Here is a 24,777-nt window from a genome sequence, read left to right as displayed (position 1 = left end):
AGTGAAATCATAGAAATGGGAGCAAGGAAACCACTAAATTATCTAGGCTATATTCTGCCACCACAAAACCATCCCTGTAACTGCAGGCACACAGTTTGTGGTAATTGGGGTGGGGCTGTGACCAGCCTCATCCCCAGTGGGCTACAGCTGTGAGCAGCAGGTGAGCAGCACTGACAGCAATGAGCCATGGAGAGCCCAGGGGCACTGACCATCACCAGAGGGAGCAGAGGGCACACAGGTGCCATGCAGGAACAGGAGGGTATGAAAGGTTGGGCTGAAGAACAAGGCAGACACTTGAAGCCTTCTGATGTGATGTTGCTCTATATGAGTTAATGCTTGAAGCTTTCTGGAATGTTTGGTGTTACTCTGTGTATTGTGGCCATCTCAACTGCAGCACAATGGTGACCCTGATGTGATTTGGGATTGAGCTGTAGGACAAGGTACAGCTGGAGATGGAGCCCAGAGTAGCCTTGAGAGCAGTGAGGAGACACTGGTTAGTCCAGACCAAACTGATCTGGACACCTGGGGCACGAGTAAGCTGCTAGGAATAATGGGAAATAAGTGTTTTTTCTATCTACATAGAAAGCTTTGTTGATAAGGTATTAAGACTACTAACTATGCCCTTTGTCATGTTTTACTATGGGCAAAGTCACAAGATTTTAAGACGGATGCAAGTACTGCTTTTAGTGTTAGAACATAGAAAAAAGTTAGAGAAAGACTATAGGATGTAGTATCAAAAGGGGACAAGGCAGCTGCAGATTTGGCTACTGTGTAGAGATTGCTCTATGAAACTTTAAAAGAATAGAAAACAGAGCAGGACAAGAAAGGCTTACAGTGACCAACTAACACGACAATAACTATAAAAACAACAAAAGAAGTTATTAAAGCAACAGTGGGAGCTGGGGAGAGAGTTGCTCTTTTTCAGTATAGTGTGTTTGTTTGGTAGTGAAACATGTATATTGTGTTTGTAAATTAGAACTATTAATCTTTGATTAGACATAAGTGTAAAAGTTTATGTTTCATAAGCATAAGTGCACTCAACAGATACTAGAATTCAGTGGGTGCCTACTCCTGGCATTCAGCCTGTGTTTGATAACACCCCTCAGAGCACCAATGGAATTATACAGTTGTTATTCTTGTGTGTTACCTTATAAAGTTGTACAACTACATGTAATATAAGTTTAGGGAGTGAATTAAGGTCAGTACACAGATACATTCCAGAGTTAGTAGAGCCTACACAGGAGATACTTATACCACATTTGCTATTTCTTCTATAAGGTACCTGTAGAGAGATGGTAAACATGGCATTTCTTTAAAAGGACAAAAAGGGGAATTGTGGCCACACAGTTTGTGGTAATTGGGAATGGAGCTGCTATTGAACCTTATACCCAATGGGCTGGAGCTGTGAAAAGAAGGTGAACAGCATTGAAGGTAATGAGACCTGGAGTGCCCGGGTGCACGGACCAGTCACAAAGGAATACAGAGGGCACGCAGGTGCAATGCATGTAAGATGAAGGATATAAAAGATTGCACTCAAGAGAAATAAAGGGCAGATGCTTGAAGCCTTCTGAAGTGGTGTGAAACTGTGTATTGTGGCTGTCTCAACTATAAAGTGTAAGTCCGATACAGCTTTATCCAAAGTCACTGCTTCCCTATGATTTTTATTTCCGACCTTCTCCAAGATGCTTTTCCTCTTCTTCAGTTTTAAAGATAATTTCTCTTAGTTATTTCCTTTCTTCATTATGTGTACAGCCTCCATATACTTACGGAAATATTGCAGCCTTCCAGGTCAATATTTAGTCAATACAAATAGGCTGAGAGTTTGCCATTCCCTGTAAGTTTTTGCCTCATTTTCTTTATGTTATTGATGTCTTTCATAAAACTGCCTCCTCATAGCTCTGTATAAACTTCCTGGTAATGCATACTTATATTTAAAGTGTTGGTGTTGTAAATGCAGAAGGAAAAAAAGGACAGTAAAAAAAAATAAAATGGTGTTTTGTTTATTACTTTCACCACAGGACATAAAAATAATTTAAAATATAATGTTGTCTTGAGAAGTTGCTATTCTGCATTAGGTATTTATCTCTACAAGAAATTATGAAGATGCAGGCAAAATATATGACTCCTTTGAACGCTTATATTTTACCCAGTCCCAGGTCTGCATTACCTCCAAAATGATAGTTCAAGGATTTCCTTAGTATCTTTTTCCACTTTCCATTCTAACAGTTTGAATTCATGAGACTGCAAGAATAATCCAGGATACATTTCTTATTCAGGGGTAGGATAGGTCTTTAAGGGACTCCAAACTGAATTGCTCTTAACCTATCATAGCAATTTCCAATTCACATGCGGAGTCCCATGTATTTTGACCTATGATTCAGGCAAGTCTGGTTCTCTTCTTGCCTTGGATTTTGTAAATACTGTTGCACACTTTTCCATTTAAATGGCCAGGAGAATTATGAAAGCATTCAAAACGGCAGGAGCAAGTGTAAATTCCAGAGTTGTTGTTAGCTTGCTAAAACTGAATCAAATGCCAAAGAAATTCCTGATCTGTGCAGCTAACCATGCTTCTGTCCTGTCACTTTTGCATTTCTCTGCTATTTCAGTTAGATAGCTTTGATAAGAAACTATTTTATTGGTGTAAATCGAATAACCCAAATACTCCTTACATTGCATTGTGCTGACAGAAATTAAAAATTAATTTCTAGAAGTGATGTGCTAAAATTGAAAGTAAAAATTTAATCCAAATGAAATACAGAAATTTTCCTCTGTGTGGATGTCAGTAGCATTTCAATTCATAGGCAGAGGAAAGCTAAAGATTGCAGCTGAGAGGTGGAATTGGACAAAACCAGGAATTCTGCTTTAGTTTTGTGCCTCACTTTCTCTTTTCTTTCACTAATGCACTTATTTAGAAAATCTTGGGATCACAGTTGTGTACTTTTGAAATTACAAATTTGGCACTAATGAATGCCTGATGATGTATCAGAAAAACAATAAAATCCAAAAGTAATGAAGGGAAAAAAAGCTCCCAATTAATATCTCTTTCAGAGAATTCTTCTCTTTCCCATCTTGCCTTATTCTTTAAACTTCTTTTCTCTCCTATTGTCCTGGAGAATCCTCTAAAATCAACTGAATTCTTTTTTTTTTAAAGTGTAACAGTTTTAATTTTGAAAGAAAACAGATGAAAGTTACCAAGTGGTATTTAAATAGTTTCCAAATTAAAAGTTTCTCATTTTCATTTTGAAATCACCATATCATAGTAAGATACTGATATAATTCAGGGTGAAACTACATTTGCAGATTTCTTAAATACTCCTGGAAAAAGAACTTCCATCCTCTGCAACATCTTAATTCACCCTTCATGTTGATCTGTATTGGAGAGCTGAAATAATCATCTGGTCTCTGGTTGTCCCTCCTCACAGTGTAGCTTCACTAGGAGTCAAATTATACTCAAGTATTTACGGTTTTGAAGGGGAAAAGAGTTGAGAATTTTTCTGAAAAGATTGAGAAACAGGAATATCTGGTAGTGTTTTAGCTGCAGAGGGAGACCCTTCTTTCATTTCTGAGGGGGAAATAAGAAAAGAGGTGGGAAATCTTTATTAAGCTACTCATTGAAGAAGGTAAGAGAAAGGAATGCTGATATTAAACCTACAGCAGCAATTGTTAAATTTGTTAGCCCAAATTTGTTACCCCATTTACAGTGGTAAATAAACTGGTTTCTTTTTAGTTAATGAGCTAGTAAAGGGCAGTGGGCAATGAGAGGAAATTAGTTTCCAACATTTCCTAAAATTGTAAAAAAAGCAGTCTAAATCATTCCTTATTGTCATTTGTTACTTTTCACTGCTGAGCATTTGGCTCATGCATCACTATTTCTACAAACATCTATGCCGCGCTCCCGCCCCGGTTCCCTTTGTCTCAGCCCCGGCTAGCTCTTGTGGGGCGAGGGCGGGCGATTGAGGCACCCTCCGCCGCTCCCAGCTGGGGTTTGGAGAGTGCCTTTGTGGGTTCCGGGCAGCGCTAGCAAGCCTCGCGGTGGTAAATGAAGAGCGGATCCTGCTGGGGGCTAAGTGCGAGTTTATTGTAGCCCAACGGGGCCAAATGTCCTAGAACGATGCCAGCCAACAGGAACAAGCACAAGGTGCTTGCACTGGCTTATAAACTGTAAGGGAGGGGTATCCAACGACCAATGGGGATAGGGTTTGGGGGTGGCTCCGGGATGGGGGGATATGGTGGGGTCCAATGGGGGAAGGATATGGGGGGAGCCCCAGGTCCTCGCCCAATCACCCGGTGCCCTGAGTAGAAGCTTCTGGATGGATGGGAAGGGGCACCGAGTGATAGACAAGGCACCCGGGGGGGGGTAAAATGCCTCTTTCAGGGTGATGGATAGATACTGGGAAGGCGGGAAGGGAGGACAAGGCGGGAAAACTGGGGATAAACCAAGTTGCACACGGGGGTACAAAGGAATAAACCGATACATAATACAGGGATAATAAAACATACAAATAACGCAACTCCACACATCTACAAAAGAAGTTTTTTTCTTTGTGAATTCAGCTGATTGGACAAAGCCTAAAGAAAACATTTTAAGCCCACCACAATTCTTTAAATCTAATATCTGCTCCTGCTCATTCTGGAACTGAATAAACAGTTAAATTCATCAGGAAATACAATCCTTCTAATTAATTTGGCCAGCTCCAGCAATTAGTTTAAATTCACTTTTGTAATAGGAGCTACCCCTAAATATATGCTCACTTGTTTATTTCTCAGTAAAGCTATTTCACAGTTGAAGGAATAAGTATCACAAGAAAATATTTCTTTTTTGGGAAAAATTAATCTTCCCGAGTAGCCTGGGAATAAATATAAGTAGGATTATAGGGAGGATCAAATCAGCAAGATGGCATCAAGTTTCTGCATATGCCTTTTCTCACATGTCTCGGGGCACTTCCCAGTCACATTTGTTTAGCTCACTAACAGCAAAGTTTTAGTGCTAGCAGTAACACAGAGGCTGATCCTTTCTGGAAAATGAGTGGTACCTCTTGCTGTTTCATGAATCATAGGTGGAATTGTCAACTAGCTCTGGTCTCAGAAATCTCAGTGACACTCGGTGGTGACATGCAAAAAAGCAGGTTGTTTTTTGGGTAGTAGACTGGATTGTGCTAGTTGAAAACTCAACAATGTTCTCAGAATCAGACTTTTTAAAGAATAAAATGTGAAATGTATATTTACTGATTATAGCATTTTTTTCCTGCCTATAGCAGGATATAGCCTATTTTTTATCCTAAATTGCAAAATAACTGGTACCTGAAGAAAAAAGAGGACATTTGAACAGAAGCTGAGGGCAAGTACAATATTTTATAGCTGGTGATTGGCAAGCTGACATTCCCAAGTGAGGTCCTGACTGCTAGGTAAAAAGTGCTTTCTTCAGGGACTTACAGTATAATAGTGCCTGAGCATATATAAACTGTAGTTTATCTTGCCAGTCTAGATGGGACTCAAGTAGGCTTTAATTACATAGCCAAGCTTTATAACAGCCCTGCAAAACCCAGAGCAGTGATCAGAATCATAAGTAAAACATTTTTGGCCTAGCAACTGACATTTCACTCTTCAGTTTCATGTGTGTCAGGAAATTGCATGGTCACAGCTGAACCTCAGAAGAATTTGAGAAGGTAGATAACAAATATGTCTTCATTCTTCCCCAAATAGCATTGTTTCTGTGAGTTAAATGGAATGAAAATTTTCTTTTACTCTTCTTTAGTGGTAATCATGGCTATCATGATTACCACTAAAATGATTTGGTAAAATCTCATCAGGAAGTTGCTCCATCAGTAGCTGTCATACAGATGGTCATTTCCTCCGTGATCCCCTTCCATGATGTACTAGCACAGGGATAAAACACGCGCTGTAAATCAAGTGGTTCAGACAGATCCATACTGTGGAAAGCTACTCACAAAAATTGGAGCAGCATCTTGAAAATCTTCCCAGGTGATATCCTGCTCCCCTCTGTCAGCCTTAAGCAACACCCAGAGTTGCGTGAGCCTTGTGGAAAGGCTGTGTGGGACAATGAGGAGCAGTAGAGAGCAATAACAGGATTGCACGGCCTGCAGGTCCAACAAGATCAGTCCCAGACAGGGAGGAGAAACCAAGACCTCCAAGAAATTTGCTATAAATCTAGTAGTGTTTCTATTATACAGGTGGTTCTTTGCTGTTTTGTCTTTCTGCCTCTTGCCTCCCCAAGCTGGCAGCATCCCCATTCTAACGGGAGCTCCTGTTTTCATATCTACACAGTCTAGAAGAGGAAGCTCTGATTGAGACATTCTTTAATGTAAAGTTTTCAAAGAATGGTAGATGACCACAGCAATGTTATTTCTAATTTATCTACTGTAGCAAAGATTCGATTCCAAACAAATAAAGCTGATGGACCTGGAGTTTGTATCTTGCTCTGACAATTGCAGCCGCTGAAAAATCAAGTTAAACAAACTTATACAAGATTTCTGGATTGAGATCAAATTCCAAAACATCTTAGATAATTCTGTTAACCTGTACTGTATGTAAGGGGACATATTTCCAAAGAATTCTGTGTTTTCTAAAGAAATTGATCAATTACTTCAAGTATATTTGAGGTTAAATGATTATTTTAATTACTTTTAATCCTATTTACTCAAATAAGGACAAAGGTTATAAAAATAATTTTTAAAGTTTGCTAACATTTTATATTACTATCTAAAGTCCCAAAAAAAACATTTACATTTTATCTCCAGGCTCCTTAAAGTATTGGGACTGGTCTCAGTCTGGAAAAGAAAGTCACTTAAATTTTCTAGATTAAAAATCCTGTATTCTTCCTTTCTATTTTCTGCTGTACAAAGCATCTGTGTGAAGAGATTGTAATGGTTTTTTTGTTGAATATTTCCTTTCTTTTCCCACTTTGCTCTGAAGTTTTCCCTTTCTTTTTCCAGGTCCTGCTTATGGCTCACTTGAAACCATGGTGCTGCTCAGGCCAAGCTATAACAGTTTAATTAATTTTCAGACTTTACCTACCTCAGACCCATAGGTTTATTAACCAGTGTGAGGGAAAGTTTTAGGAAGCAATATAGGAAATAACAAGTATAATATAACCAAATCAGTATCTGGTAAGCTGTTCAGATGGAGGCTTTGAGCAATCAGCTGGATATCCCAATTCTTACAGTTCTCTGCCACTTCACAGGCATTTCTCCATATTCTGTGAAACTGTGCCTTAGGTATTCAAAAAAATAGATAAGAATGTATGAGAGAACAGGTATATGGAGTAGGTTTCTGCTTCTGGTCTATGAGTAGGATAAAGTCAAAAAGTTAGAGAAAAAGGTTTATATTTGTGTAACTTGGTTATTTACCAAAGGATATCTTCAAGTGATTTTGTGGGTAAACACAAGTTCACTGTCTTTACTCTGAACCAGCCAGAGGTGTACAAACCCCAATCTAAGAGCCACAAAGGTCTGGTTATTGCAGGATGGTAGTCAAAAAGTAATCAGAGTGTCTTTCTAAGCACAACATTTGTTGAAATTGTCTGGTTTGCAATTGCCGGTCTTCCTGCAAATGTCTGTTTAGATGTACACTTAATCAGGATATTGGCTTTTTTGTTTTCTTTTTTAAATTTATTTTTGTTCTAGTACAGAATAAAAGAAGTAAATACCATAGAAAGAAAATATTATGGAAAAATATCTTTTAAAATCATGAAATATGTATATGCACTACACAAAATAATTATTAGTTTTAACTGTAAATGGCACTCATAAATAATTGTATTATTGTAATAGTTATATTATTATTTTAATATATCGTTATTTATGTATTATTCCCTGAAAGTGCTAGTTTCTAGTAATCTAGTAAATTCTAAAAGTATCATCTCAATGATTAATTTCATTACTTCTGTTATAATCACAGTAGTGTTTTATAAAAGTAGGAGAACATTCTGTTATTTCACAGCAATCTGCAATGGAGATGCAAATTTTGTATACCTTCCTGGATTTTGTCCAGACTGAAGATGTAAGAATAGAGTTTTCAATATCATGATTCAGCAAGGCTCATGTGCTTAGCTAGGTAGTTTATATTGCAAGTTTTTTCAGTTTAAATAGAAAAGTTACTGAGTAAAACAGCAATCACAACTGCAAAGTTATTGCCTTATGTTCTGGGGAAAAACTCTGCATTTCATAGGGTTTTACAGCAGAGGCAGATTTTTTTTTTTTTTTGTGCATTCTTAAAATATTTTTTACAAGTTCACTTGGGGTTTTTTTGAGAGCGAGGCCTAAACATCAAATTTTCCCTCAATCTGTAAACTGAAGAAATTTTTGAAGAGTAAAGGTTTTCATTATCAGCATTTCACATGGCTCTGTTGATTTTATAGTTCAGGTCATCATAGTTCTTATACAAAGATGAAATGTGTGTCATGTTGAATTAACTCTGAAATAGATTTTGTATGGCTGTGGCATGTGTAGCCCTTTCAACTCTAATTATTTGTGGGGATTATTCACTCCAGTGTTTCATCTCTAGTATTTTAACCCCTTCCAGCAAAACTATAAAAACCTTAAAACAAGCTTAAAGTGATACTGCGTTGTTGCCCATGTCATGTACTTTTAGTAAAGGATAATTGGGAGGAAAAAGAAAAATCACTGCATTCAGCTAAACCTTGAATGAATCTCTTCTTCATTTGTGCAGCTCATATATGTTGAGCTCAAAAAGCAAGCAACTTCATTTAAACCTCATCCAGCCCTCATGGGGAAATCTTTCATGGAGGAGAAACATTTGAGGGGAAAAAGATCAACAAACATAACTAATTTTTGTGCAATTTTTTCTATGTATTTGTGTTTAGTTTTTCTTTCACTAAACTACTTTGCAAAAAAGCTACTTTTTTTTCTAAATTTGTTGGCATTAAAGTGTCAATGCATACATGCTGATGGGTCCAAGAACAAAAACTGGAGTGCAAATACACTAAGAGAGAGACTATTGCTAGTATTGCATCTGCTTAGCTTTGCTGAGTTTAAGTCTTCTGTGAAGAACTTCATTATGATGCAGGAATAATTTAAGCTTCAGAATTTTTAGTGAACCATGGTCTTTGGAAAACTATCCTACTTCTAGTAGTTACCTATATATTCTGCATAGTTAGCACATGAAGGCCTTTGAGAAACAAAAGGCTGTTACAATTACCCACTTAGAAATTTTCAGTTGATTTTCCCTTTTTTTTCCAATAGGGTGGAGTGAATGGCTTGACTGGAGAATTGGAATTTGCAGAAAATGGGGGGAATCCCAATGTGCATTTTGAAATTTTGGGGACAAACTATGGAGAAGATCTTGGCAGGGGCATCCGCAAGGTAAGGCTACATATATTCAAATATTACTGTTTTTTTTCAAAACCTTTCTTGTCTTCCATGGCAGATAACATGGTGTTCTGTGTTGTTAAAGGAGTAAGACATAGGAGAAAAGCTTTGAACTTTTTGATACTCATCTATTTCATTATTTCAAATAGGTCTTGGAGCAGGTTGTGCTAATGAAGATACCATTGGTAATGCAGAATGTGTTAAGCTGCTGATGGACTCTCCCAAAAGAGCAGTGAAAGCTGTTGATTTTAACCCTTACAACCCCTGTACAAAATAGCAAATCGTACATTGAATTATGTTTAGAGCATCCAGATTGGTCCCTCATACTTGGTCAAAGTGGGATGCTCCACCTGCTATATGATTAAAATTCATAGCTATGGAAAGAGAAATTCTCTTGTAGAAAAGATAAAATTTCTATAGCTTCTTCATGAAATAAATACATGGTATTTTAAAAGGAGTTAACTTTTACAGAATAAATTAATGTTATGCATTCAGCTGCCAGACACAGTCCAAAGACTTGGACTTGGGTTGCTACAGAAAATGGCGTATATGTCCAGAAGAATTACTCTTTCTTGGTGTTTGAGTTTTGCCAGTTTAAAACTAAATTTAAGTCCTGTGTGACTAATGGTGGAAACATCTCTCTATTTGCAATTAATATCCTTAACTTTGAACAACTGCTCATCTGGTATGGCAAAAATCATATGGCACTTGACAGGTAAACAAAATGCTAATAGGCTTTTCCAGGAGCAACTCTCCTTCAAAGACAGACTTCCTGAAAAACACCAAGACCTCTTCATGAAGTATATCACATAATACTGGGTTTTGTATGGGAGGAACATGAAGTGATTGAAAGGAATTGAATTTTCTTAATATATGTAAACTGGGTCCATGTGTCAGTGTCACTTCATGATGAAGGGCATCATTTGTCTGCATACCTTCTCGAGCAACAGATAAGTACTCTGAAAGAAGGAAGTGGTAACTAAGAAGTCTAAATTTTCTAAAAACTGAACTTTTTCCTCCACTATTCATCATAATTGTTATTCTGTTTGTGTTTTTTCATCTCTTGTCAATATTCTAATGTACACATGGGCCTGTAGTTATGTCACCTTGAGCAGAGGTCCTGACAGATGCGTCAGAAAGAGCTGGATCTGGTTGATATTTAGAGGTACCTTACAGAGATGATGGAGGTACTCACAGAGAGTCTTTGGAAACCAGAATGTTGGATAACTCCTTATTCCCTTAAATTCTGTCTGTTTCAACATATTTTGATTTATTTTCTGCGCTATGCACTGAGGAGCTATTTATTCTTTAGAGCTGCCATCCTAAGACAAATCTGTGTCTCTTTATTTAATTTATTTGGTTGACTTTGACTGGGGCTTTTTGACTTCAGGCCTGTCTAGGTGAATGTCTGAGTGAAGTGCTGAGTTGTGTTCTTTCATTCCCAAAAAGATAGAAGAGTGTTGCTTTCGGGGGTTCCTTGCTGCTGTCCCCCGTCCCTCCCCGGCCCCCCGGGACCCTCCGGCTAGCTGTCCCCTCTTGGGGCCGGGGTTTTCCGCGGTCCCGCTGCCCTGGGCTTACCGGGCAGCGGCTGGGTTAGCACGGTCCGAGCAGCAGCGTTGCCTCGGTCGCCGCTAGGATTCGAGATTAAGAGACCCAGAGAGACCAATGGTATGCTTGTCCAGAGAGATTGTATTGCTTGAACCATAGCAGGGACCAAAGGCCCCGGGCTATTGCCCAGATACAGTTTTTATACAGCAAAATAAGAGATAAGGTCTAAACAATGGAGACACTGTCCAGCTAAGGCACATCAGAACCACCCCAGGGGCCAGGTCCAATGGGAACTGCTCAGGGGTGGAGAGAAAGGGGTCTACAGAGGAGTGCTGAAGCAGGACTTTCCCGAAACAGTGGAGCATACATAAATGTATCTTTTCCCTCAGTTTACCATTCCCAAGGCCTTTCTAAAACAATGGGGCATACATCAATGTATCCTTTTCCTCAGTTTACCATTCCCAAGGCCTTTCTAAAACCTTCCTCCACACTACCATGCCAGCATGATAGCAACAAAAGAGAGACTCACGGAAAGATCTTGGAAATATAGAAATACAAAAAAATTCCTGGCTGTTCTAACTCTTTTTTGATGGTGTATTTTAGAATTGTAGTATTAACTTAAGCTGTAGTAGAATTTGATTTTAAAACAGATACTAATGACTGTGGGCACACCTAACTTGTGTAATACAGTGGGGTAATACAAACAGGTTTTTTGAACCTTCCTTGTTTACTCTTTATGATAGTTCAAGAACAAAGAGAAAGTCACTGTCTTTGGAGAGAAATGGATGTGAAGTTGGTCAAAGAGAACAGAGCTTTGCTCTGACTATAATTAGAAGATCAAACTCTAGCATCATACAACCCTGTTGAGGAGAAAAGCAAAGTTTAAAATTAAGATACTAAAAGTATGAGCTTTTTGCATTCACCAAGATAAGCATTTAAAATTGAATATAGATATTACAAGAAAATTTTCCTCTTGAAAGAGATAGTAAATGCTTCTCTGTAGAGTTTTCTTATGCACTGCAGCTGTTTAAAAAGAAGAATGGGTCCAGAGGAGAACAGATCAAAAGTTTCAATTTTTTTTCCTAAACAGCACTTAACAATCCAGAGAAACCTTTAAAAAGAGGTGTACAGGAAAAAATTTCCTTAAAAAGAAATTTCTGTATATATTGTGAGAATGTGATAGTTATTCTCAGAAGTTAAAAAAAAAAAAATCCAATAATTATTTCAAGTTTTTGCAAAAAAAATGAATAAGAAAACAATTTAAAATTTATACAGTATTTCTAGTCAATATCACAGTTAAAAAAACAAGGTAGGTTTCTTAAAACTCACTTTAGAGACAGAGAAGAAAATTTTTAGGGGGTTTTGTTATTTGACAAAAATTTAGATCTTTTATCTTGGATTAGGATTTACTTTACAGTGTATGAGCTACTACTTCTGGAAGCAAATCACATTAATTACAGGAGTCAGATATATTTCTGTTAACTACACTAATTAAAGTACACTTCAGATTTTCACATATTTAGTGATCTGACTGCAGAACTACCTAAGATTTTTATTTCTCAACTCTAGTAGAAGCAGCTGCAATTAGCAGACTGACTGAAATTTCTAAGCTAATGCATCTTCCCTAATCAACATATTTTCAAGTACTTTTATAGGAGATAATGAAGGGTAAAATCATTACAAAAGGCCTATTGAAGTCATTGGGACCAGAGATTCACATCAAGTGAATTGTATAAAGAATTGCTCTTTTGTTTTCCTGAGGAACAGTCAATTGATTTTAATAAAGCAAATAAGATTTTAAAACACATTTTAATTTCTCAAGAGTCCAAATTCTGCTTGAAATCTGTTCTATTTGGATTCTGGAGTCATTTACACTTCTGCAAAGTTCACTTATATTCATCGTTGATTATTCCTAGGACTCAAAACAAAAAGCAAATAATTTAGGATACACCAAGAATTCCTGTTTATGTTTAGTTTATTTGGTCAAATTAGGTCATGTATCTAGGAAAAACTATGTTCACATCTCCTCTTTCACCTTTCATGGGCTGTCATACCTGAAAAGCAGTGGTAGAATCCCTGTGAAAGGTCATTGTACTGAGTTTCGTCACCTAGTGACAAGTTAGAAAATCCTGGAGTGGGATTTGCCTGAAACAGCAATTTTGTACCCTCATGACTGCAAATGTTATCCATCACCTTGCAGACCACAGATCAGTTAACCTGCACTTCTTGCCAGAGCCAGGTACTTGGAGTAATACACTCAGATTGCTGCCAGGTAGTGATTTTATTGACACCAGTGGTATTACAACCCCAAAGGAACTGAAGAAAAACTCTCGCTTTTACACATCATGCTGTGGCTTGCATTTGTGCAGATGTACTTATATTCAGTGGGACACATGGGTGTATTTCTGACATTTCTCTGTTGGCATTTGTCTGTTGGTATTTGACATTTGAGTATGTATTCTTTGACATTTAAATTTCAGTGCAATACTTTTATCTATACTGCTGAAATAAAAGCTGCCATTCCCGTGAATATCCATCCAACAAACAAATGAACAAAAGGAAGTTGATAGCTCTGAGTGCTGTCTTACATCTTAGTGGTGTAGAAAAGAGCACTGCATAAATAAAGCAGTTTTCATGTTTCTTACGGTGCTCCTTGTAATTCAGAATGGGCTCATCTTCAAAGGCTTTGGTTCAACATTTGATGTTTAGAGGACTTTCTTTCTGTTCCCACACTGGTTTTCTTACCAGGTGGGCATTTGAAGATCTTGATGTGTTGTGCTTTACCTCCCTATCCATATTAGCATACACCCACCTCCTGTATGTTTCTCTTCTCTTCTGAAGATGTTTTAGGTTATTTCCTCCCAGTAAGGGAGCAAGATGATGTACCAGGCTATTGAATCAATTCCTGTTTGCTTGTCCATGTCAATGGTTTCCTTTGCATTCAAGACAGCTAGAGGTGCCTTGGAGGAAGGATAGAGCTGTGAGCATGCAGGGCAACAGGTAGACTTGGTGGGGCACCAGGGTAACCCAGGATGCTTTGAGCCATCTGCATTTGTCCATTAGGATTGTAGGGTTCAGTCCTAAATCATTTTGATTTGATTGTCTTAAGGAGGAAATACTGTCTATTTTGATCCAAGGGAGATCTGTGGTGCCAAGCATCTTGAGTGAAAGGGATTGAAACCTGTCTAAAATTGTTCCTCTCTGCTTCTGCCAGTGCAAGTGGCAGAAGACTCCCTGTGGAGTCAATGCATGCAGCTGTTAATTTCACAGACTATTAAAGGTTAACACTTTGTAGTTATGCTATTTGTTCAGAGATGGGAAAACTGGTTTGCATTTTTTCATTCTATTAAAATAATTGCTATTTCCACTTCATCTGAAAACACTTGTTGATCACAGTAGTGGTATTTCTTTCTAATACACTATTATTTTTCTTACACTTGCATCACAGAGCAATGTTCCAAGCACATATTTTGATCTTCAGGAAGTTGATTTCCATTCTTATAAAGTTAAAACTGATTTTCTGCATCCATTATTTCATATTCCGTTTTTTTGCCCTTAGGCAGAAAAAGCAGTTATACAGCTCTGCCAATACTTAACTAACTAACACCATTTAAAAGCCAAAAGCATATGAAGTATTTCCTTCTCAGTCAGCTTCTTGGTAAGCTACTTGAGGTAAATTATGGATTCATCTGGTCTCTTTGTGAGCAAGATCAAGCTAGAAATGTATAATATGACTTTAAAAATATATTTGTATCTGCACATGGTACTTTAAGCTGTGACCTGTGCAGATATTTCGGAAGCTTGACTTGCAATTTATTATGTGACTGAGAGAGATCCTTGTGATTTAGAAACACTACTGATGGTCATTTTCTAATGAGTTGAAGTAAAAGTTGCTGTGTCTGACTGCTTTGCCTCTAGTATTGATGGAGAAGGTGGACCTGGCACAGTACTACCATGGTAGTCTTTCTAAAGCAACTTTAAATACTTAATCACCCTTCTAGAAACCAAGTCAGCTACTTAATACTAAAGATAAACAGGTAATTAAATATGTTGGTCAACCAAGACTGGCTGTTCTGGTTCAGCACAAAACTTAAATTTTGCTGCAATCCTGCTGAAGAGTAGCATTTCCTTCCTTCATTTAGTGCTGTGCAGTAAATTGATTAGAACACAGTGACTGATTCTTTATTTTCTGGTAGCTTCTGCAAATCTTTTGTCAAATCTCAGTGAAATTTAATTTGGCTGCAAAGTGTTGGGGATTTGATTGCCATTGCAATGAAACTAGAGTTAATAGGCAACTGTGTTTTACTTGGAAGTGTACTTCTGCTTAGATGAAAAGCCAAACCAAATGCATATTTGAGTGTAACATGAAAAAGAAATTAAAATATCCATCCATGATTGTATTTTTAAATTCAAAAAAATTTAAAGGTCTTAAAATAATTTCCTTTCTGCTTTTAAGTGAAGCATTTTCTTTTAAAATCTGAGGATGCAGAAAGGGAGGCAAACTGACTCAAAGTAATTGGTAGTGTAACATTTGGAGAATTTATCAGCTTTTGTACTCTGATTCAGATGGGGCAAGTGAAATCTAATTTTTGGTACTGGATTGTTCAGCTGCCTGCACTGACCCTGGGCTCTTTAGATGAGTATTTCAGTATTTGTAATAAGTGCAAAGTAAAGAAGCCAGAGTTGGATTTGGTAGCTTGATGGATGCTGCCCCAGGAACACAGAAAACAAAGGTTCAAGTCATCCTTCTGATAAATGCAGAGCAGAGTTGCTACAACTCAACCCATTCACCTGTGAAGCCAAACATCCACCAGGAATCTGTAAGAGCCAAGATGAAGCATATGACCAAAATGACCCAGAAGTCAAACTACAAACGAATACCCACAAACTGAAGACAAACATAGTGCATTATACAGGTGTTATCCCACCTTACCAGAACAGTCAGCCATGTCTGCTGAGCTACAGCATGTTTAGTGTGTTGTAAAAAAGAGAAATTATTTTAGGCTGTAATACTAATGGATGTCCAGATTCCTCAGTTTAGAACAATAAGGATAAGTTCTCTGTGAAGTTTCAATGCAAATAATTAAGATCCAGGTTTATTCAGTTTCCATCTTACAGGTGGGATGGCCCTTTAACAGTGACTTGCAGGGCTATAGATGATTTTGAAAAACAGCCTTTCATGCTTCTGAATAACTGCAGCTCTCTGAAGTGAAGAGAGACATGCTTCTGCATTGGGAGCAGTGTGGGGAGAAAGGGAAAATGCTGGATGGAAGAAGGGGAAAATGCAATGGAACCCTTCAGAGAAGCATTGATGTCAAGCAGAAATTCCCCTTGAGACCTTGGTGATCTGTAGTATTTCTCCTCACAGTTTTGGTAGGGATGGGCTCATCTCTCTTTTGCTCAGAATATCCAGTCCTGTCAAAACTGATAAGACTGTTCTTACTGAAAAATATTTTCAGTTCATTGGGAACTGCCTGTTTTGACTGATTGCTTTCATCAGAGAGAGACAAATCTTTTTTTATGATCTTTAAATTATATAGTTTCATGCATTTTATTAATTTCTGTTCATCTGGAAAAGAGGTTATATTTTACCCATCTCCTGCAGAAAATAGAGTTGTCTTGACAGCAAAGAACAGGAGAAATATTTTTCCGCTTTCAAACTGTTTTTTATATTTCCTTTCATATCTTGTTATGACAATGGAAACTTGAGAAAGATCAGTCAAAAATTAATAATAATTAAAAAATCCTGGGAACAGCAACTCCTGTTTTCTGTTGATGCTGCTAGGCAAGTGCCTAACCACAGAGGTTCCTGTCTGTGCTTCAAAATGGGCATAAGGGCAAAGAATGACACAGAACTTCAGTCATTTTTGCAGCAGAGATTATTTTTTTGTTCTGGAAAATTTTGAATAGCAGAAATTGTGTAGTGGGTTTTTAATATTTACATTGGGAGAAAAAAATGGGTTTTCACATTGGTCAGTTTTATGTAGCACATAAAACTTGATTTGGATCCATTAAATATTTTTCCTTCATTTTGGATTCCTCTTTTCCTCTCGAACTGCTCACAGTCAACCAGGTCAAGGGGTTGGACCACTTTTGTTTTTCTGAACTTGATATTGGCAGAACCTTTTATAGTTTTCAGTATGACTGGTTAGGCCACTTTTGAAATACCTTTAATATAACTATGGTTATATGGCTTTTTCTTCTGCTTGAGTAGCTGTGAAAGCCTCCCAGTGAACGTGGATCTGCAAAACTGGCTGGCAAGTTGTGCATTTTTATCCTCAAATGCTTCCACTGAGCAAATTAGCTTTGTAACTCTCTTCAGAGATCTGAAGTGCTTGGAAACTTTGAAGTGCCTCAAAAATGACATTTTGAATAATGTTAGAAGGAACTGTGTATTATTTAAGAATGGACTTAATGCTTCATTGACCTCTCAGGCAGTAATGCTTCTATGTGATTTTGGAAATCCCATCAGGGACTTCTCATCACCTTTAAGAGAATAATCAATGGGTGCTGCCTCAAGAATGTGGTTCATCATCCTTGAAATTAATAGAATAAAACACTTAGCTAGACTTGGAATTACTTAAGGTGAACTCTCAATGAATTACAGGTTATTTTCAGAATTAAGTTTTTAATGCTTGTCTTTTGCTCTTTAGAGCTGCTTTGTTTTCAATCAAGGCTATCATCTGATGAAAATGACTTTATTTCGCAAATGCTTCTAACTGGAACAAACATATATTTTCCAGGAGTAGGAAAAAGTAATGTGTATTTAACCCTCCATTAATCCGAAAGAATGAGGGTGTTGTAGCTAATTTGTCATGTGAAGAGAGAGATAATAACAATATCTCTAGTAAATTACATATTTCTGTGAGAACCCCAGCCTTGCTCTGGGGTCTCATATGGTGGTGAAATTCCTCCTCCAACCCGTGCTTCCAAAGAAAAACTCCGCAGACTTTAGCTGTTCGGTCTCAAGGCAGTTTATTCCCAGTTATCTATAAGATTGTCTTCTTGGGCTGCGGCTGCTTGGTCAGCGGCCTGGGTAGAGGCACACACACACACTGACATCCTCTCATCAGCTGCTTTCTTCGTCTCTCCCCCCGCCCAGGGCTGCAGCTATCTTTTATATGTTATATTACGTATTACATGTTTATAGTTTTCCCCCAATACCTACTACCTATATTACAAAGTGCTTTTCTACTCTAAACCAATCTGTGAGTGCCAACATCACCAAGAACATGGAGGCAAGGAAAAAGAAGAAGGAAGAACAGGATCAGCCCACTTTCCTCCATCTTAGAATTTCTGACCCCCATGTACAAAGTGAAAACCCCCCTGTACAAGTGCTAAAACCCCCCTGTACAATACTAAAAAAATTTCCCCTCTACTTTGTAACTACCTTTATTATACTATCTAACCTTTTGTGACTGCTTGTTCCACCTCCAAAGTTGGTAATTCATTCCATGGCTCAAACTCAAAATCACAGCTGTTTCCAGCTGCCTGCCAGGGTCTAAAATGCTTCTGACCAAGGTCTGGAACCTCTAAAAATGTCTGAGAGACATTTTGAGTTCCCACATATTTCCACCCAAATTTGTATGCAATTTGGGTATCCTAGTCAAAAATTCCTAATAATTGGAATACCATGCAGACAGGAGAGGGGAATTTTAAAAAACTGAACTGTTTCTTTTAACAGGAGGCATGCAGTAATGATAGTATGAAATGGGTCATTAAATTTTGGCTTTTAAGGGTGGTAAAAGGCTCAGTTCTCAAAATTAAGGGCTCCTTACACACCATTGGGAGGACTGATATGTATCTGTGGGTTATAATCCAGATCTTAATCCATTATGTGTGAAAGTAGGTTTACACAGATTTAGAATCATAAAATTGTTGAGGCTGGGAAAGACCTTTAAGGCCATTGAGTCCAATGCCAAGCCCACCAATGATCCCTGTCTCCAAGCAGAAGCTTTCTGAACACTTCAAGAAATGGTGGCTCCACCGCTTCCCTGGGCAGCCCGTTCCAGTGCTTTACCATCCTTTCAGTGAAGAATCCTCCATCTCACTATGGCCTCCTCTCAGGCAGTTGTAGAGAGGGATGAAGTCTCCCATCAGCCTCCTTTTCTCCAGGCTGAACACCCCCAGCTCCAAACATATCACCAGATTTGTTGCCCTTCTCTGGACCTGCTCCAGTGCCTCAATGTCTTTCTTGTAAGGAGAGGCCAAAACTGAACTCAGCACATGAGGTGTGGCCTCGCTAGCACTGAGTAGAGGGCAGGATCACTGCTCTGGTCCTGCTGGCCACATTTCTTGAAAAATGCCAGGATGCCACCTGGGCCATTTCACAGGATTTGAATTTGATAAATTGTCTTTTTCTTAAAGAAGCACAAGCCAAGACTGACACAATTATATGGCCTGTTGCATTGCCAACCATATCCCATGATAATGTATCATAGAATTGTACAACAGTTTAGGCTGGACTTCAAATATTATCTCGTTCAACCTTCAATAAATTGCTTCTAACTTGCATGTTTTTTGGAGGGCTTCTGCTTAAAGACTGTGTGGCCTTGTAGACCGATAAGTAGTATGAGCCCCTGTAATATATCTGAAAGGACTGGAATGCTGATATTAATCACAACTTTGCTGGTACAAGTTTAAAGTATATTTTTTGCAGCAAGATCTCTTTGTTCCAAGTTAGTCTATTAGCAGGAAAACATCAAAATGTGTCCTTTTAGTCACTGAGTATTTATGTGTATAAGAGACAAAAGTTGATCTGTATTTTTTTGCTTGTTTTTGCATTTCTGTGGTGGAGATATCTTTGTGTGTGTGTGTGGTTGGTTTTGGGGGATTTTTTTTGGTTGGGTTTGTTTGGGGGTTTTGTTTTGTTTTCTGTGTTTGTTTGTTTTGTGGAAAGACTGTATTTCTTTAAGCATGATGCTGAATTATAACTTGTTGAGAGCAGTAGGCACTATTTCCTGCAGTGGGGTAAGCAACCCTGTTAAGCCTAAAGACCTTTACCTCTGTGGCCATAAAATATTCAGTGATATTTTCTATTGAAGGAGGGAGAATCCAAACACAGACATTTAATCCCTTTAGTCCTCCCCATGCAGATTGTGGGATTTAGAGGAGCTAGACAGGTCATAAGCTGATTGGGAAATGATGATTATAGATTTCCACTGAAAACACCCACTGTTTATCTATTTTTATACGTATGTGTGGGTGTAACATCTACCACCCTCAGCCTTCAGAGCTGTGGGAGGGGATCTACAGCTGACACAAATGTGAAAACATCCATGAAGCTGCTAAAGGCTCCCAAAATCATCAGAAAGATGTAGACATGTATAGGCAAGAGTCAGAAAGTGTTACGTTAGCAAAGAGTCAAGGGCCAGCTGTCTCCTAATGAGAGCAGGTGCTGCCCACCAGGAAGGACGACTTGAGTCAAAGGGGAGTCTCATCTTTGGGCTGGATCGGAAAATGCATGTGGGTACAGTGATTGCTGAAGAGAAGGAGGAGGAAGGACACATCAGAGAGTGGAAATTCCAGTGTTGTTAGCAAAACACATTTGGAAGTACAGTAGATCTTTGTTCGTTGTGGTGTTTTTAAGACCAATAAGAAATAAATGGTGACATTTGAGAAGACAAAGATAACCACCCCCATGGCTTCAATTTGGATTCCGTATCATGTTTGTAATGTACTACGGTTTCCCACTACATAACTCAGCTCGTGTATTTCAAAATGTGGCAGTTTGCTATGCATAAATTCATTTGTAAAGTAGAAGTTTTCAGTTAAGTCTTCTTATCTGCTAAAAGAACTTCAGTAGCAGAACTCAAATGTCATTTTGTGTAAATATTACATTTATGGCAACGCTGAGATGTGTTTCCCCCCAGAGTGGTTATAACTGTATCCTGCAATTAAAAGAAACATAAAAGTGATTTCCAGAGTTAAAAAGTTACCTATGTGAAATTGTTTAGGGACACCTCTTTGTACCTTTTGAGATCTTTGCAAATAATAAAAAATTAGAATGGCGAAGCTTTCAATGACTTCATAATATTTATAATTCCTTCATAGTGTTGGAAGGTTTTTATGATTCAGCCTTAAAATTACAGTGTTCAGATTTTTTCCTGTTCTAAAGTTATGATATAATGCCTTAATCAAAGGGTATGTTACAATAGAATTTAATAATAAATATTCTTGTCATGGTGTGCTCCTGCTTTAAAATTAGTAGCAGGAGTAATAGAAAAAGTGAAATGAAGTCTCAAATACTTTATGTTTTCATTGTGATAAACAGAATTAATTTCATTTGATAGAACAACTTTTTAAAAAATAAGGTTTTTGAGAAAATGCACTAACAAGGCTTTGAAACTATTTAAGCTGGAAGCAAATGGGGATAAATATGTTTTAAGGAGTTAAGAAACCTATGTTTGGCACATGTGGCAGATATCAGTTAGAAAAGAGTCTCATCATTATTCCAACATTATTTCTCTCCATTTCTCAAAACCTATGAAAAATATTACAGACATTTCTTCCTGAAGTATAGCAGTGGAAAGAATATCTTTCATGTGTAAATGTAAAAGGATAGAATAGGATGAATTGCAAGTGTTCTGATGAAATTTGAGTTCAAATTAATTTCATTCATATATATAAACCTTTTTACTTGTTTTATAAAAATGCAACATAATATATCAAAATTTATACACTGAAAAAAAAAAAAACCACCAAAAAAAAAACCATTTCAGGATATAATTTCAATTTAAGGTAGAAGCTTTAACATATTTTCCTGATCAGTGCTCAGCCAGTCTGCTTCTGAACATCATCAAAAAGTTCTTATTCTGAAATGCTGAATTTGATTTTAGTGTTTTATTTGTTTGTTTTAAACACACTTTTATAATAAATAATGTACTTGGAGCTCATACAAATCTGATTTAAAGTATGCATTCTAATGGAGTGCCTTAATAATGAGCCATAAGTGTTTTATATGAATATTTTAATACAATATTCAGTTTCTTTACACTTCTACTGATTTTGCATGATAATTTGATTGTATTTGAAAATAATAAATTTTACTTTAAAGCCTTCATGCTATTTTTGCATCAGTTTGGCTCTAGAATGTTTCAATATTCTAAGCATTAGTACTGTGAATTATATATCAGGTACTCTTAGCTCTCCAAATTTATTAACTACTGGTAAAATGTGTGATTTCCCCATTGAATGTGCATGTCTGAGATCCCATTAGTCAGTTTATTTTAAGCTGTGTATTATATTACTTGAGACAAATATTTGTCCTACATATAGAGTAAGAAAATAAGTATTTTAATTAAGATCTAGTTAAATGGCATAAATCCATTATTAAGCCACTCCTACCACTCACAGGAACAGTTCCAATTAATGCAGTTTTTTTGAAATATCTGTTAACTACCAAAAGGGAAGATCAGTTCCACTCCTGCCACAGTAAATATCATAAAACATATTATTATGTTTTCCTTGCAATCTCTGGACCACTCGTCCAGTCCTGCTGCTGTGGGTATGTTTCTCGCTGCTTCATTTAATTTATTTTCCACAGATTACAAGTTCTGCTTCTGACTCTGAAGCCTGCTTTTCTCACAAAGTGCATCAAAAGTGATGTTTCCTTAGCAAAGAATAAAGTCAGAATTGTATGCTTTGCTACAGGGATGTAGGCAATGCCATAAAAAAGATGAAAAGTTCATCTGCACTCCAGAAAAGCTGCTCAGAGAAAGTTACAGGAGGGGTTGTCTAAGCTTTGAATTAGAGAGAGGTTCCAGCCTAATATCAGAGCAGTTCTGTTCACAGAGAGATGGTAGCTAGTGCTGGGGTCAGCGGGTATAATTCCACAAAATTTATTCCAGAATGAGGCTACAGTTTGGAAAACCGAGGCAAATGGATTTTTTTGATATCTCTGACACTCTTTTATCAAGGGACAGATAAGGTGAACTATTTTTTCTATGATGGTAGCGATATATAGAAATATTTTACCCAAATCTCAGTCCACAGAACTTGGATTGACAGCATGTTCAGTTGCTAGCAGAAAGATTTTGAAGGACAGAATTTAGGTCAGTATGGACTGAGGTAAATTGCATTTCCACAGTATCTGTATGGTCATAAATTGCCTCTCCAAATATGTTTGAAAGACTGGAATAATTCACAGCTCGTTTGGTCTTCAGTAAAGTCTCAGTGAGTCTCTTGATGCACTTGATTCTGGATAGTTGAATTGATTTCCCTGTTTGGCCTTGGGGCTTGCTGTACACAGAACAGTATGTGAAAGTTATTGTCCTCTCTGCTAACCTTACTGCTGAAGACTTACACCCTGCTTGCTTTTAGCTTTGCTACTTATTGTGTCTGCAGGAAAGCAAGAATGACAAGACCAACTAAGTGATGGATATCTTCCCACATGAGAATATAATCTTTATGTGCTCTGTGACTGTAGGCCACCAACAGATTGCCTTAAACAAGGACTGGTGCACTGAATACAAATGCTTTTGGCATCTCTACATACTGACGCCTTTCTGTTCAGTCTGAAAGGGAGTGAATTTAACACCAAACTGATTTTGTGGTTGATATTTTTGTGCTGCTTTTACAATAGGGGTGTCAGGGTGTGGGTGTATCTATGTGGTGTGATGGCAGACATGATAGGAAGTGTAAATAAGAAATTCTGATGAACTGTTTCTGATAGTGGACCTCATCCCCCTTTCTCTAATGTGCTTGGTATGTAACATGATACTCCATATTTATTACGGATCAATTCCTCCACATCTTTCTTTGGTTCCCATTATATATTCCCTCTAAGCTCTAACAGGTTGGTGACATCTAAATTGTTAGTCATTTCATTAGTCATTAGAAGCTACATTCTAGTTTGTTGTGACACTCTAGCATATTGAGACAAATTTTTTTTGCAAGAGGAAATTAAAACATCAATAAAGAAAATATCAATAAGAGAATGTTCTATCTTATTAAAGAAATGTTTGTCCTCATCATTATTTCATGTCTTATTCCATTTACCTTAGAAATTGAGAAAAATCCTTTATAAAAGCTTCTGATCTAGTTAAATTCACTTTCAGAAAGGGGTTCCAACAGCTTTAAACCTCCAATGACTATGGATAAAGGGAATTGTATGTCTCTCTCCCTCTCTTCTCCATACCTATTGAAAGATGCCTTGAAAATTGTAAAGAAAATCATACTTACCCATGTGTCAGATTGGACAGGTTTCTGAGGGATCGCTCTTAAATTCCATTGAACATAAACCCCAAAGTCTTTCTTTAGAAGACAAAAAATTTCCTCTGGACCACATCTATCCACTGAAAGGCTGTGAAAAAGAGAAAGGTCCTGGCTTTTTGCAAGCTGTATTTTTTGAACTTTGGCAATAGCAGTAGCTGTGCAAGAGGCCATGAACTTGTAGATTTTGCAGTTGTTTGGAGACCAAAAATAATAGAGTTAAGGCATATTTTAATTACAGGGTTTGAAATAGGACAATTTAGGCTTCACAAGCCAAGAGTCTTGAGATAACCTTGAGCAAAAAAATAGGTATATTCACCTCCTTAAAAAAAAAAAAATCCCTAATCCTGAACAGCATAGTGCAGCTGCTTACCTGTAATAACATCTTTAAGATTTGGCAATGAAAAAAGCTTCTAACTTGCCATTTTGGAGTTTGAGAAATAGAAAGTATGAGATAGAGCTAAGTGGTAAAGTCCTCACATTCTGGAGATATCAATTAAAACTGAAAATAAAGCTTACACACTGCTATGAAAGTGTTTCATAGTAGAAGGCAGGTATAATATTCTGCTTTGAAAAATCTGCTTGAAAAAGTGGAAAAAAAAACTTCATAAGGACTCACAGTTTTATCCACAATATTTCTATTTTTTCCAAGCACTACAGTACACTTACT

At 37.4% G+C, this 24,777-nt stretch overlaps 1 protein-coding gene across 6 annotated transcripts in view; it reads left to right on the top strand.

Moving 5' to 3' along the window:
* GRID2 (glutamate ionotropic receptor delta type subunit 2) overlaps positions 1-24,777 on the top strand; it is a 679,709-nt gene that overhangs the window by 474,464 nt on the left and 180,468 nt on the right. For all 6 annotated transcript variants that reach the window (XR_004148251.3, XM_021550296.4, XM_021550297.4 and 3 more), the window contains one exon: positions 9,222-9,341. Coding sequence is in view for 5 of the 6 variants with exons in the window: in XM_021550296.4 (XP_021405971.3) it covers positions 9,222-9,341 (120 nt within the window). In the remaining variant the exon portion in view is untranslated. The remainder of the gene's footprint in view (positions 1-9,221; positions 9,342-24,777) is intronic.

Source organism: Lonchura striata, chromosome 4 (assembly GCF_050655825.1).
Source record: "Lonchura striata isolate lonStrDom1 chromosome 4, ASM5065582v1, whole genome shotgun sequence".
NCBI classification, from domain to species: Eukaryota; Metazoa; Chordata; class Aves; order Passeriformes; family Estrildidae; genus Lonchura; species Lonchura striata.
Note: the sequence above shows the minus strand (reverse complement) of the source record. Positions and strands in the feature narration are given on the sequence as shown.